Source organism: Elgaria multicarinata, chromosome 9 (assembly GCF_023053635.1).
Source record: "Elgaria multicarinata webbii isolate HBS135686 ecotype San Diego chromosome 9, rElgMul1.1.pri, whole genome shotgun sequence".
Lineage (NCBI taxonomy): Eukaryota > Metazoa > Chordata > Lepidosauria > Squamata > Anguidae > Elgaria > Elgaria multicarinata.
In genome coordinates, this window is record NC_086179.1 from 50,984,929 (window position 1) to 50,997,154 (window position 12,226).

A 12,226-nucleotide genomic window follows, 5' to 3' on the forward strand; every position below is an offset into this window, starting at 1 on the left:
TTTTATTTCACTTGCACTAATTAGAGTAAGTGCAAGTTTGCAAAAGTCCCTCCCCCGCAAAGTAAAAAAAAAGGTCCAGAAATCTGCAGAATCCATGTTACTTGGGAAAAAACTGGTCTCCTGCGGAATCCACAGTTCAGATTCATTGAACTCATTTGAATCCATTGCAGATGTCTCCAGGATTGCTAGGCTAGTTATGGTTTCTCTCTGATGTTTCCTCTTTGATATTTATCTGCTGTTGGTTTGGATACAGACTTAGGGTGGAATCCTATGCATGTTTAGACAGAAAAAAAGTCCTACAATTCCCAGCATTCCCCATTTATTTATTTATTTATTTATTACATTTTTATACCGCCCAATAGCCGAAGCTCTCTGGGCGGTTCACAAAAATTAGGATTTTTTCCACTAGGATTTTTTTCTGTCTAAACATGCAGTGGATTATGCCCTAAAACTGCTGGGTCTGCGACCAATCACAGAAGAAAAACGTTTAATAAAAACACACATCTCAGTTATAATAAAAGCAATTATATAACAACTCAAAAACACAATCCTATACATATTTACTCAAAGTAAATCCTGTTGTGTTCATACCCTACCCAGTGCCTGTTTACATTCTCTTCCCCTCCTTATTGCTTTACTATGATTTTATTAGATTGTAAGCCTATGCGGCAGGGTCTTGCGATTTACTGTTTTACTCTGTACAGCACCATGTACACTGATGGTGCTATATAAATAAATAAATAAATAATAATAAATAATAATAATAATCTAGCTACAGCTTCTTATTCTTTATACAGCAGAAATGAAAACACAATACTACATCATGTGTGGTTTTGGAACTTCTCAGCTTTTAAAAAGGAAACAGAATTAAAGTGGATAAAATCCCAATGCATTATGTCATTCTGTGGAAGGTTATGTCCATTGCTTTGCTTTTTAAGTGTTCCTAGATTAAGTTGGCACCATTAATTTCTTAAAGGGTGCACCTTGGTAACCCCAGTGGATTGGCTCTCCTTCTAAGAACATTTATTATTGCCTTACTCTTACACATTATGATTTATTAGGTGAGAGCAGCTTCAAGGAATGTCCTGTACAAAAAAAAACTTACATTCATAAATTGAATTAGTGATTACACAGATAGTTACAATATAGTGATGCTGAGATTGCTAGTGTAATGAACACATGGATATCCTGCATATTTCCTTTTTGATCTGAAAAACTTTCCTCAGATATGGAAAATTCAATGCTGTAGTCATTCTATAGATACTGACAACGTGTATGCCTGGTTGAATTGAATATTTTGTGGGAAATTTGTCACAACTATTAGTTTGCAATTTTGAATACAAATCAAAGGAGTAAAAATGCACATTTTTAAAATATGAGTAATTTTTAAATAATTATTGAGTAATAATAGATTTGGGGAAAGAGGAACATTTATATTGCGCATCTGTAAGACAGGCAGAAATATTTTTAAAAAACTTAGGAAATAGCTTTGCAATATTTCTATACTTTTTCACCCCATTTCAACAAAATTCAGCCTTGATCAGTATGTGGACTTGGAACATCTGAAACTTGTATATGTTCTAGAGGTTAAAAATAAATTTGAAAGGTTTTCAAGAAGTGTAACATTTTTTCCAGGATCATGAAATAAATCTACACTGATAAATGTGAGCAGGAGGGGAAAATTATACTTCCAAATATTCCCCACTGAAATTAACTGTATTCTTCTGAGTATGTGTGAGAAAACATCTTTCACTATTTGGAATTCTCTACATTGCTCATATGTCAACAAATTAATTAGTTCAAAGGTCTCAAGAGATGGAAGCTATTAATTTTGTGAAAATGTGACATATTTGTGACAACTGCATTTTGCATTTACTGCTAAAGAGAAGCCATAATTCAAAACTTAGTACTGTACTAGTAATTTCTGCTAAAGGAATAATTTCTTCAGCTTCAGTATACACTAAGGACAATACCACATGGAGGCTAAAATACCATGGAATTTCAAACCCTGCCAAAGTCAGGAGAGGGTGCTCAATCACTTCATAGAATTAAGAGCCATTGAATATGCTGCAAGTTTAGCGTTATTCGGAAAGGAAGAGCATAATGTAATAAACCTTATTTACACACAGCAGGCAAACCTGCACACAGAATAATGTGTATTATACTCTGATCTTTAAAAGACTTGTAATTTTAAATACATATTAATTTTCTATGTCAGTACCAGACAACGGCTCATACACCCAAATATGATAAATTCTACAAATTGACCAAAATTCTGTAGCATACGCTTGCACATTCCAATATGACGCTGTACATTAATTCATAGCACAGTTCATAAGCACAATAAAACAGTCTTTATGTTACTTTTGCTAAAATGAGGTTTGCTGTTATCTTCAGTAGGCTGTGGATCGTGCCCTATTTCGGTGATCTGCACTCTGTAGCACTATAAGTCACACTCACGCATTTTCCAGAGATGTGTTTGTGGAAAGCATACTTGCAGCTACATATGTCATTAGGAAAGAGAGGAAACGGAGAGAGCGTATACAAGGGGAAAGTGCTAATTTAAATAAATGGGCTACGTTTCCCATAGGAAATGTTCATTTTCTTGTATAGTTATAATTTATACCAAGGAAGTCAAACCGAAATGATGTATTTCATAAATAACAAATATCTTTTCCAATATAGTATTTTGCAAAGAAAGGTTCAAGAAGTACTTTTCAGGAAGGTATTTCACTATCTCTGCTGACAGAGTGTTTTTCTTACCTTCAGCAGAAAGACCTTGGACATTTACTCCTCTGGCTGCCAGAAAGCTAAGACAGACATCAACATTCTCAATCTGCAAAATGAACATGAAAGTGCAAAGCAGTTAAAGGCTATTTTACAAGACGGACTTGAAGGCAGCAAATGGCTTGGAGAAAAAAAGAAATGAATACTTTACATTCATCACATACTCCAGTACTTTAGAAAAGTTTAACAAGAATGATTACTGCTAATTGGGCAGCTGCTGTAAAAGCTTTCATTGTCCACTTTGGTGCTTAAAAACAATTCATAAAGGGTTGATCCAGAATGGCATGCTGACAAATCAGCAACCCACCTACTTACCATAATACTGGATTTTGTACACACAAATAAGCAATAATGAAAGCTTTCATACAGAACACAATACTGTGGCGTGTGTACAAAGATGTGGGTGACTGCCTGGTTCAACAAAAACACATCAACAAAAAACAATTGACAAATATGTCAAAAGTATTTGCTCGGAATGAGGTGCGATATAATAAGTAAATATTATTTATTAAGCTTTGAATATGAGTTAGCTTTTAAATTCCTTCACATCAGAATCCAGAAACAAATATTATTTATTAGCAGTAGATTATTATGAAGTTTTGGGTCTGCCTTTCCTAACCTGGTGACCTCTAGAAGTGTTAAGACTACAAATCCCATCAACCCCATCTACCACGGCAAACTGTAATCCAATATATCTGGAGAGTGTCAAGTTGGGGAAGACTGTGTAGTAGTGCTTTTCTGGTGAATGTGTATGGACTTAAAGTTGGTAAAGGGTCAGGGCCATGCATGTTGATTCTGCCCCCTATATTTCCACATGTGCTGGGCCCCACCCACTTCATTCAGACATTGTCATGTTCAATCAGCAAGGTCTGAAAAGGAGTTCTATACATTTTCGCTTAAACACAAGTAGTACTCTCCAACAGTTGTGGCCACTGCCTTATCAGGATTTCCGGATGTGCAGAGAATTCTACTCGCATTCAAGTTCATAATAATAATAGAAATTACAAGAGCTTTAAGGACATTAAAAACTAAAAATAAGAGCTTTAATGACATTAGAAAAAAAATGATTAAGTTTAGGTATTGTCTGATTTGGGGCTTCACAGATAACATAATTCCAGGTCTTTTGCCAATTTGTAGCTTGAACAGACAAACAATAGAGGAAAGGCCTACCTCACAATGGTAAGAAACACAAAACTATATGAAAGCAGGAAACAACATCTTTGCAAATTTAGTAAAATGAGAGTAAATGAAGGCATGGATGAAGATAACATTTAGATGTTATTTTAGCATATGTGAACCTTAAAATGGTGGGAAAATAATAAACTATAAAATTGGTAAAAAAATTACTTCATTTTGTAGAACAAAATTAAAGCTATTGGGCTGTATCCAATGGGGCTGTTCTTCTGGTCCTGTTGTGCTTGTGAGGGCGACCACACATGCTTCTAAAAATAACCCTGGAAATGAGCAAAGATGTTCCCTTCCAGATTGGTACAAGCCTCCCTTCTGCAAGCTCTGCTGACCTGCCCCTTTTTGAAAATGAGTCTTTTCATTTATTTGGGGTTATTAATAAAGTGCAAAAGCCCTGTTGCGTGAGCAGTCCTTCATGCAAGCACACGAGCGCAATGGGATGCCTGCCAGTGAAGGTTATTCAGATTTCATGCCGTTTATCTTTGGCATTTAAACTACCTTAGCATTATGATTAAATTCTATATGTATTGGTGTGACTTCTTTAAATAAATAATTTAAATTGGTAGCATGCCTTATTACTAACGATATATGGGGATAACATTATCATCATCAACAACAACAACCAAACACACAAAAGCTAATTGAGGCAGTAAGTGTTTGTGTTAGGTCACTATTATTGCTAGAAACAGAGCTGAGAAATAGTATCTTGGTTGTGACAGGACTTCCAGGTTTGTATCCGATCTGTAGTCTGTGCCATTCCAGACATGCAAAGGAGAACAAGTGGCTGAAGAAATATGTGCTGCTTGACAGACAGATGGCAACTAAAGGAATGCTTAAGCAATTTAAGCAATTATTTCTTGGTAGGAGTGGTCTTATCCTGTCAATAAGACTTGATGCATTTTAATACGATTGTTCCCAGAGAGCCCCGCTTCAACGCCTCTGGGTTGCCTTTCTATCACCTATTCCTTTCCAAGGGCAAAAGTAGCAGTAAAGAGTGTAAGAGGGTGATGAACAGTGCATCTTATATATGTCTACTCAGTGGGGCTTATTCCCAGGTAAAGAATTGCAATCCTAATCACATGAGATGAACTGGAAACATATCCTAAATGGTATGGACTTCAAAGGAAAATTGAATCTACCTGTGGAGGTAAAAGAGGTAGAGTTTCCTAAACTATTCCTCTGCTAATACTACCACAAAGTAACCTTTGAAGAAAAAGTATAGAAACATTTTTTTCTACAGAGCACGTAGGGGAAACCTTTCCAAACCTAAACGGGAACCTTCTTTTAACACTTGGACTGATTTTTTCCAAGAGCAAGAAGAATATGCCAAGAGTCTAGACAGCTATATTTTATGCAGAAAAGAAGCACACTAAGTTAATGTATTAAAAAACAAACATTTATCAAAGTAGTTCTTCATACAGGAATCACAACAGTATCCAAAGGACTACTACCATGAAACACCTCTCCAAAGTATATTTTTCTAAGACCAACATGATGTAAATAATATGATAGCTAACACATTAAAATAAACACATTGGTCTAGTTTCTACTGATGCTTTTATATAAATCTCAACTAACTTCACTGAAGTAAATAGACTGAATTCAAATTAGTGCCTGCAAGGTCAGAAATGTCTTTTTACTTGAAATAACTGTGTAAACACAAATGCGGCATGTTATATCAAAGTTGCACATGCTATGAGTATCTTCAATTATGTGAAGAAAAATGTGGAGAAATGACTTAGAGTAATTAAGGGCATCCTTGCTATTTGCAGAGCTGGGTGTTCAGGGGAAGAAAGTTTTCTGGAGGAATAAATGGACATTTATTTATCCATATCAGCCGTCTAAGTCTCAAGAACTGCCTCAGGCTGCAATCCTATAAGCACCTACTCGGGTATAAGTCTCATTGGGACGTACTTCTGAATAGACATGCACAGCATTGTCCTGAATGTCAAAGGAAAAGTCCTCCTAGAGATGGGATGAGTATTCAAAATGGTGGGTTCAAAAATACAAGTCCTCAGGCACTTTTGAAAAATCAGTTCCATATCAAGTTTGGCCTAGTCCTCCTGAGCTGAACCAAACCCAGAATGGATCCACACCCCATTTAACTCACACTCTCACACTCCTGGTCAGTCAGCCCTTTTCTTATCTTGGGAAAGGTGGAGGAGGTGCCAGGCGACAGACAGCTATGGTCAGAAATGAGGCTGTACCTGTTTCCTGATAGATTTTCCACAACATTTGACTTTCCTTTTACATATGCTTACGGAAGTAAAGCAAGCTTTGTTAGCAGCATGGAGTTGTCACAACAGAAAGACCTGCATTGAGCTGATTAACTCTTTCTTTCTGGATAATACGTAACTTATTATAATTATTATTCTATTTTAGGGTATTTGGTGTATGAGTAATATAATGTCCTATAAGAGCTCAGCTTACAAGGCCTCACACATGTTGATGGTGTTATTCCATCTATATTTGCTGAATGAAGCAAAGCAGAGAAGTGGTGTAGCATATCAACCAGGGGTGTGACCAGGAAATCCCCAATTCAAATCTCACCTCAGTTGTGAATTCACTATTGACCTTAGGTAAACCATTATTCTTTCAGCCTCAGCCCTCATTTGCAATACGGAGAATATAATGCTGACCTACCTACTAGCCTTGTGTAAGAATCCTTGAGATAATGTATATGAAGCACTTGGAATACTTGAAATATGCTATAGAAGCACTGTTAAAAGATTCGACAAGGCATTTGGTAATAAATTCTTGGGGTTATTTTTCACTTTCATTCCCATTTGTTTTTTGTTTTGTTTTTTTACTTTTAAGTCTAACAATTTTGAAGCTTTCAATGTATACATCAACATTGTTTTAATTACCTTCTTCTTGCCTTGGCAGACCACAATTATTCTTTGAACTCAGACCTCAATAGCCCCAAACACTTTTTATTCAAACTTACACACAGATGAAAATAATTTAAATGTTGCAGTTGCACAAGTTCCAATATACTTTAGCCAGCTTCCAAGCCATCCATACTGTTTCAATCAGAACTGGAATGGGTCTCTGAAATCAATGTTTACCTAGCAAATTACAGGGTTAATGTAGTATGGGGTAGTTTTATGTACTACTTAGCAATATTGCCTTACTTATTTGGCTTTAGGGTAGGCAGGATTGTCACTGTATCAATATCAAATTCACACAACAAATCTCATCTAGCCAATCTGGATTTAAAGCAACAACAACAATCCTGGCCACCAATGTATTATCTCTCCCCACCCCCTACATTCTCTGATCAGCCAAACCATTTTCTGTCATCTCACTGAATCCTGTGATTAACAGTTGTTCATTTCCAATTGTGAATGTTCCTTCCCCAGTTTATTTGATAAGCTGAAGCTGCAATTCTCAGCTTACTTACTAAGAAGTAAGTAAGGCCTATTGAATGCTGAGTAAACATGTTGAAGGCAGGGCTGTGCTTTTAGAACTTTGATATTAATATTAATTAATATTAATAGGCAAGTGAAGAAGACACATAAAACTCAGTGTGGTGTGAGCAAAACAAGTTTTGTGAGAACTGCAGCTTATACAACATTAACAGAACAATCTTATACATGTCAACTCAGAAGTATGTCCCATTGATTTCAGGGGGGTTAATCTCAGGTAATTGGGTATAGGATTGCAACATTAAGACTATAAAACCTATTTGCAGTATGATCATGAATGTTTACATATGTGTAAAAATGAATGTAGGGGCTCTAAACTGAGCAACTGAAAATATCAAAAGTATGACAGGTCAGATTTAACCAGTTGAAATTAAAAAAAAGACAAGTAGGTTTTCCAAGAGTATTACAGAAAGAAAAGGTTAAATCCCTTCTGTGAGAGATGGAGAGTTCCTGACTGTTAGAGCAGTAGGACAATGGAACCAGTTACCTAGAGGTTGTGGGTTCTCCCACACTAGAGGCATTCAAGAGGCAGCTGAATCTGTGAGGTATGCTTTCGGGTTGATTCCTGCATTGAGCAGGGAGTTGGACTTGATGGCCTTATAGGCCCCTTCCAACTCTACTGTTCTATGATTCTCTTTATCAATGATCTTTTCCATTAGCACACAAGAGAGAGCTGAGGGTTCAAAGTGCCTAGAATTATGGGGGAAAGTTGATGAAATTCTGAATGTAAAGCACATTTTGCACTAGCTGTAGCTTTGAGACCATCCTTAAGGGAAGCCCTACATAGAGTGCATTGCAGTAATCCAGCCTTGAGGTGCCAACACCTATACCAGCGTGGCCAAGCTACTCCTATCCAAATTGATAGGAATAGTGGCTTATCTGTGCCTGAGCTGAATCACTGTATTGGGGGTTTGAAGGAGAAAGTTAACATGGAGCAATGATAGAAGAACATAAAATGGTGCTGATGGAAGTGGATGGTGTTGGAAAGAGACCAGACGGGGCCAAGTCAGGGGGAGGCCATTAAAAGGAGGAGAGCAGAAAAGGTGTTTTTCCCTCCCTCTGTGTCTGTATCACTGGGCATGTCTAGACCAGGGTTTTTTTCCCCAGGACCACCCCTGTGCGTCCAAATGATGCACAGGGGTTCCCAGGGGCAGGCAGGGATGACCCCTCCATTTTTGCGGGATAACTGGTTGTCCAGTTATCCTGATTTTTACCACGGTCCCAGGACCATCCTGAGGACCATGGCTGGTATGTCGTGAGGCCCCAGGGCCTGAAATGGGCATGGAGCTGCATGGGGTGGCTCCATGCCCATGGGGTGGGGAGCAATTTCACCACCTGGAATGGCAGGAGTTGGCATGGTTGGCTTTTTTTTTACCGTTTTGTTTATTTATTTATTTATTTATTTATTTATTTAATTTTTTGCTCCTTCTTCTGTAAAAAATAATAATAATAGCAGCTGTGACATCCCTCCTTGCTTCTGGGATGTCGTGCAGCCATCTAGACACCGGGGGAGGATTGCAGAAGCAGGTAAGTCTGCAATCCACCCCCTCCCTCCCTCTGCCCACTGTATACTTTTCCCCTTTCTGGGTTTGTGTGTGTGTCCTCAGAGACATGGGGATGGTGGTGAATTGACTGGCAGACACGGAGAGAGAGAAAGTTCTTGTTTTGGGAAATGTGTGTTCTCTTGCCTGAATTCAAATAAGTAGTTTTGTGTTTGGAGGCTCAGATCCGCCTCTACCTTGTAATCAGGTTCTTGAGCAAGTTACTCATCTCTCAGCCTCACCAGTTTGCCTTTAACAGAATGGGTGTCTCAAGACTGGCAATGCCCACCATGGCAGCATGCCAGCTCAATGGCAGAACACCTCTTGTTTTTGAGTGATAAAATAAATTTTAAAACTGCTCTTTTAAGAACACGCAGAGAGAAACTGGCATATGGCAGCCCCTGGTTCTAATAAAGTGTCATATTAATGTAAGAGATTAATGTGTATGTTTGTTTCCCTGTCTGTAATTGTTAGATTTTATGTATTATAAATAATAAAATTTCAATTAAAAAAGCAACAACTAAAGCCATGAGCTTTGAGTAGTTATTTTAAAACAGTTATGTGAAATATAGCTTCCTCCCTTTAACTTCTTAATTGATCTTCATACTCCCCTGGTATGTTTACTTACACAATCCCCTTTGCATTATTATATGTTCTTTCTTATGCCTAGAGCCCAAGTGATGTTTTCTCCATATCCTTTCCTTACTTGTTCAGTCTTCTCTTTGTCTCTCCGAAGTTATGAGAAACACAGAGCAGAAAATCAGATCAACTCACTTAAGATCTCCCAGGAGGAGAATCAACAAGTCAATCAACCATCAGAATCACCCAATACAACTATGGAAATTATATTTCTCATTCTTAGGTAGACCTCCTTGATATGTGCCTTCAGTTTATATATATTGCTAAATTGAAGATTCCATAAAGTAACAATTGAGATTACATATCTTTGAACATTTGTAGTAGATAAACCAAACATCTGCCTAAAATTCAGCACAGTCTTAGCAACTAGATAGCCACTATGCAAACAACAGCTATCTGAGGTATGTTGGGGAAACATTCCAGGTTAGAAAATAATAACTCCAGGTATGCAGAATATCCTCTTGAGGAAATGATGCTGAGCAAAAAATTAGATCCTATCCAAGGCCAGCTACATAGATGAAAAGAGATTGCTGTTGAGGATCAGAATTTGCTCACATAACTTAAGTGTGCCCTACTTGATGGCAAACCTCAGGCTATTTGTCATTTTTATTCTATACCCCTGGAATCAAGGGGTAGGGGGTAGGTTATATATTCAAGAGCCAGTGTGGTGTAGTGGCTAAAGTGTTGGACTGGGAGTCAGGAGATCTGGGTTCTAGTCCCCACTCAGCCATGGAAACCCACTGTGTGACTTTGGGCCAGTCACAGACTCTCAGCCCAGCCTACCTCACAAAGTTGTTGTTGTGAGGATAAAATGGAGAGGAGGAGAATTATGTACGCTACCTTGGGTTGCTTGGAAGAAAAAAGGCAGGATATAAATGCAATAATAAATAAATAAATAAAGTTGGAAAAATATTTAAAATTGCTGTGTTGGGGAATGGCAGTCCAGCCCCTTGGAAAAGCACTACCACTGTTTCCAGATCCTAGGATTTCTTACTGCATATATGAGAGAGAGTTAATTATGTTTGAATGGAAATGGTTTTTATATTATGTACAATATTGTGTTTTTAATGGGTGTTTTTTTTTTTTTGTAAACTGCCCAGAGACCTTTGGCTATTGGGTGGTACAGAAATGCAATAAATGACTGAAAAAAATGAAAACAGGCAATGGTGGCCGAACTGATCCAAGACATTTTGTTGCCTGGGACAAAGGACAAAATGGCACCCTTTCCACTCCACATACCAAGGCCAACTAGATTGGGACTTGAATCTTCAACACTGACAATGGGATATCATCCTCCACTATACTTGAAGACGGCAAGCTAGTTTAGGTTTGCAGGGCAGGCCATGTTGCACACACATGGATTCAATTTGCATGACACAAGAGTGGTTAAAAAGCCACGGTGGCTTGTCAACCATCGCTGTGTATGCCAGTCATGTGCCAGCTCTTTTTCCTTATAACCCTTGCCAGGCGTGGGCTGTCGTGACATGGGAACCCAGCAAGATGGTGGGCTGAGGTGGTTAAAGAACTATCCAGAATGCATAGTGCGTTGTAGAGTTGCCAAGAGTTTTATTATTAGAGTTATTAGAGTTTTTGGATGGTTTATTATTTTAGTGTCAGGTTCAAAGGTCATGACAACTTGTGGCTGGTAAGGTAATTAGCTACCGTGGCTTATTAACCACACTTGTGTTGTGTGAATCAGCCTGTTCTGTTATCCAAGAGAGGGGCCAAGGTTGGTTCAAGAAGAACAGCTGGAGGGCTGTCACTGATGCCCACCAGCATCTGGTAGTGCCAGCCCTGAATGGTGACAAAAGAATGTCACCAGACATCTCAATATTCTGCTATTGCGTGAGTGGAGTGCGTAAATAAAGAGACGACAAACAGAAAATGGATTTAAAATAAGGGCCACTTTTATTGAAAATTCAGCAAGAGGTGGAGGCCTAAGCGGGCATCCTATCTTGGCCATCCATCTGGCCTTAAAGGGATCGGGCGAGTCATTCGTAGCCAGAGAGGTGTGGCCTGTATTCCACCACCCCTCTGGCTTCCCCAGGATGGGGTTGGTAGGCCTTCCGGTGTCGCTTCGTCCGTGTTACAAAACTCCGGGTGAGTGAGAAAGGTTGGCCTCAGAGGTAAGCCCTATCTCACCAGCTGTTGCCACAGGGCTCCCAGCTGTGAGCCTCAGACGTTACCCCTCACCACTAACAGTGCCAAAGAATGCTCACCATTCCTATGCTCGCCCACAATGCCAGCAAATAACCGCCGAATCAAAATTGTGACCAGTAATGCCAGATTAACTTAATTATTACTCCCCCTTTGTCTCACAGTGTGAAGTAGGCGAAAAAACTCATAGCCAACTTAGGATATGACAAAAAAAATTCCAACTTGGCCCCCAAACGGGCAACCGGAGAACCCACACTGCCTACAAGGGAGGGAGGGAGGGAGACTCGCGCCAAAGAGGGCGCTGGGAGGGGCAAAGCGCTTTAAATCCTGCGCTGCCTCCTCCCCCGAGTGGCACCACTGAGGGCGTATCAATAGCTTGCCCCCAGCGCCGCGTCTCTCCGCCCCCACCCGCAACGGCCCCCGCACGCCCATGTGCCAGGGCGTGGCGGATAGGCAATTTTTGACATGGAAAGGAAAACTTCATTC

The 12,226-nt window shown here is 39.1% G+C and overlaps 1 protein-coding gene across 2 annotated transcripts in view; it reads right to left on the reverse strand.

Annotated features, from left to right (window-relative positions):
* NAV3 (neuron navigator 3) overlaps positions 1–12,226 on the reverse strand; it is a 277,390-nt gene that overhangs the window by 189,742 nt on the left and 75,422 nt on the right. For both annotated transcript variants that reach the window (XM_063133851.1, XM_063133852.1), the window contains exon 4: positions 2,764–2,836. In XM_063133851.1, the coding sequence (XP_062989921.1) occupies positions 2,764–2,836 (73 nt within the window). The remainder of the gene's footprint in view (positions 1–2,763; positions 2,837–12,226) is intronic.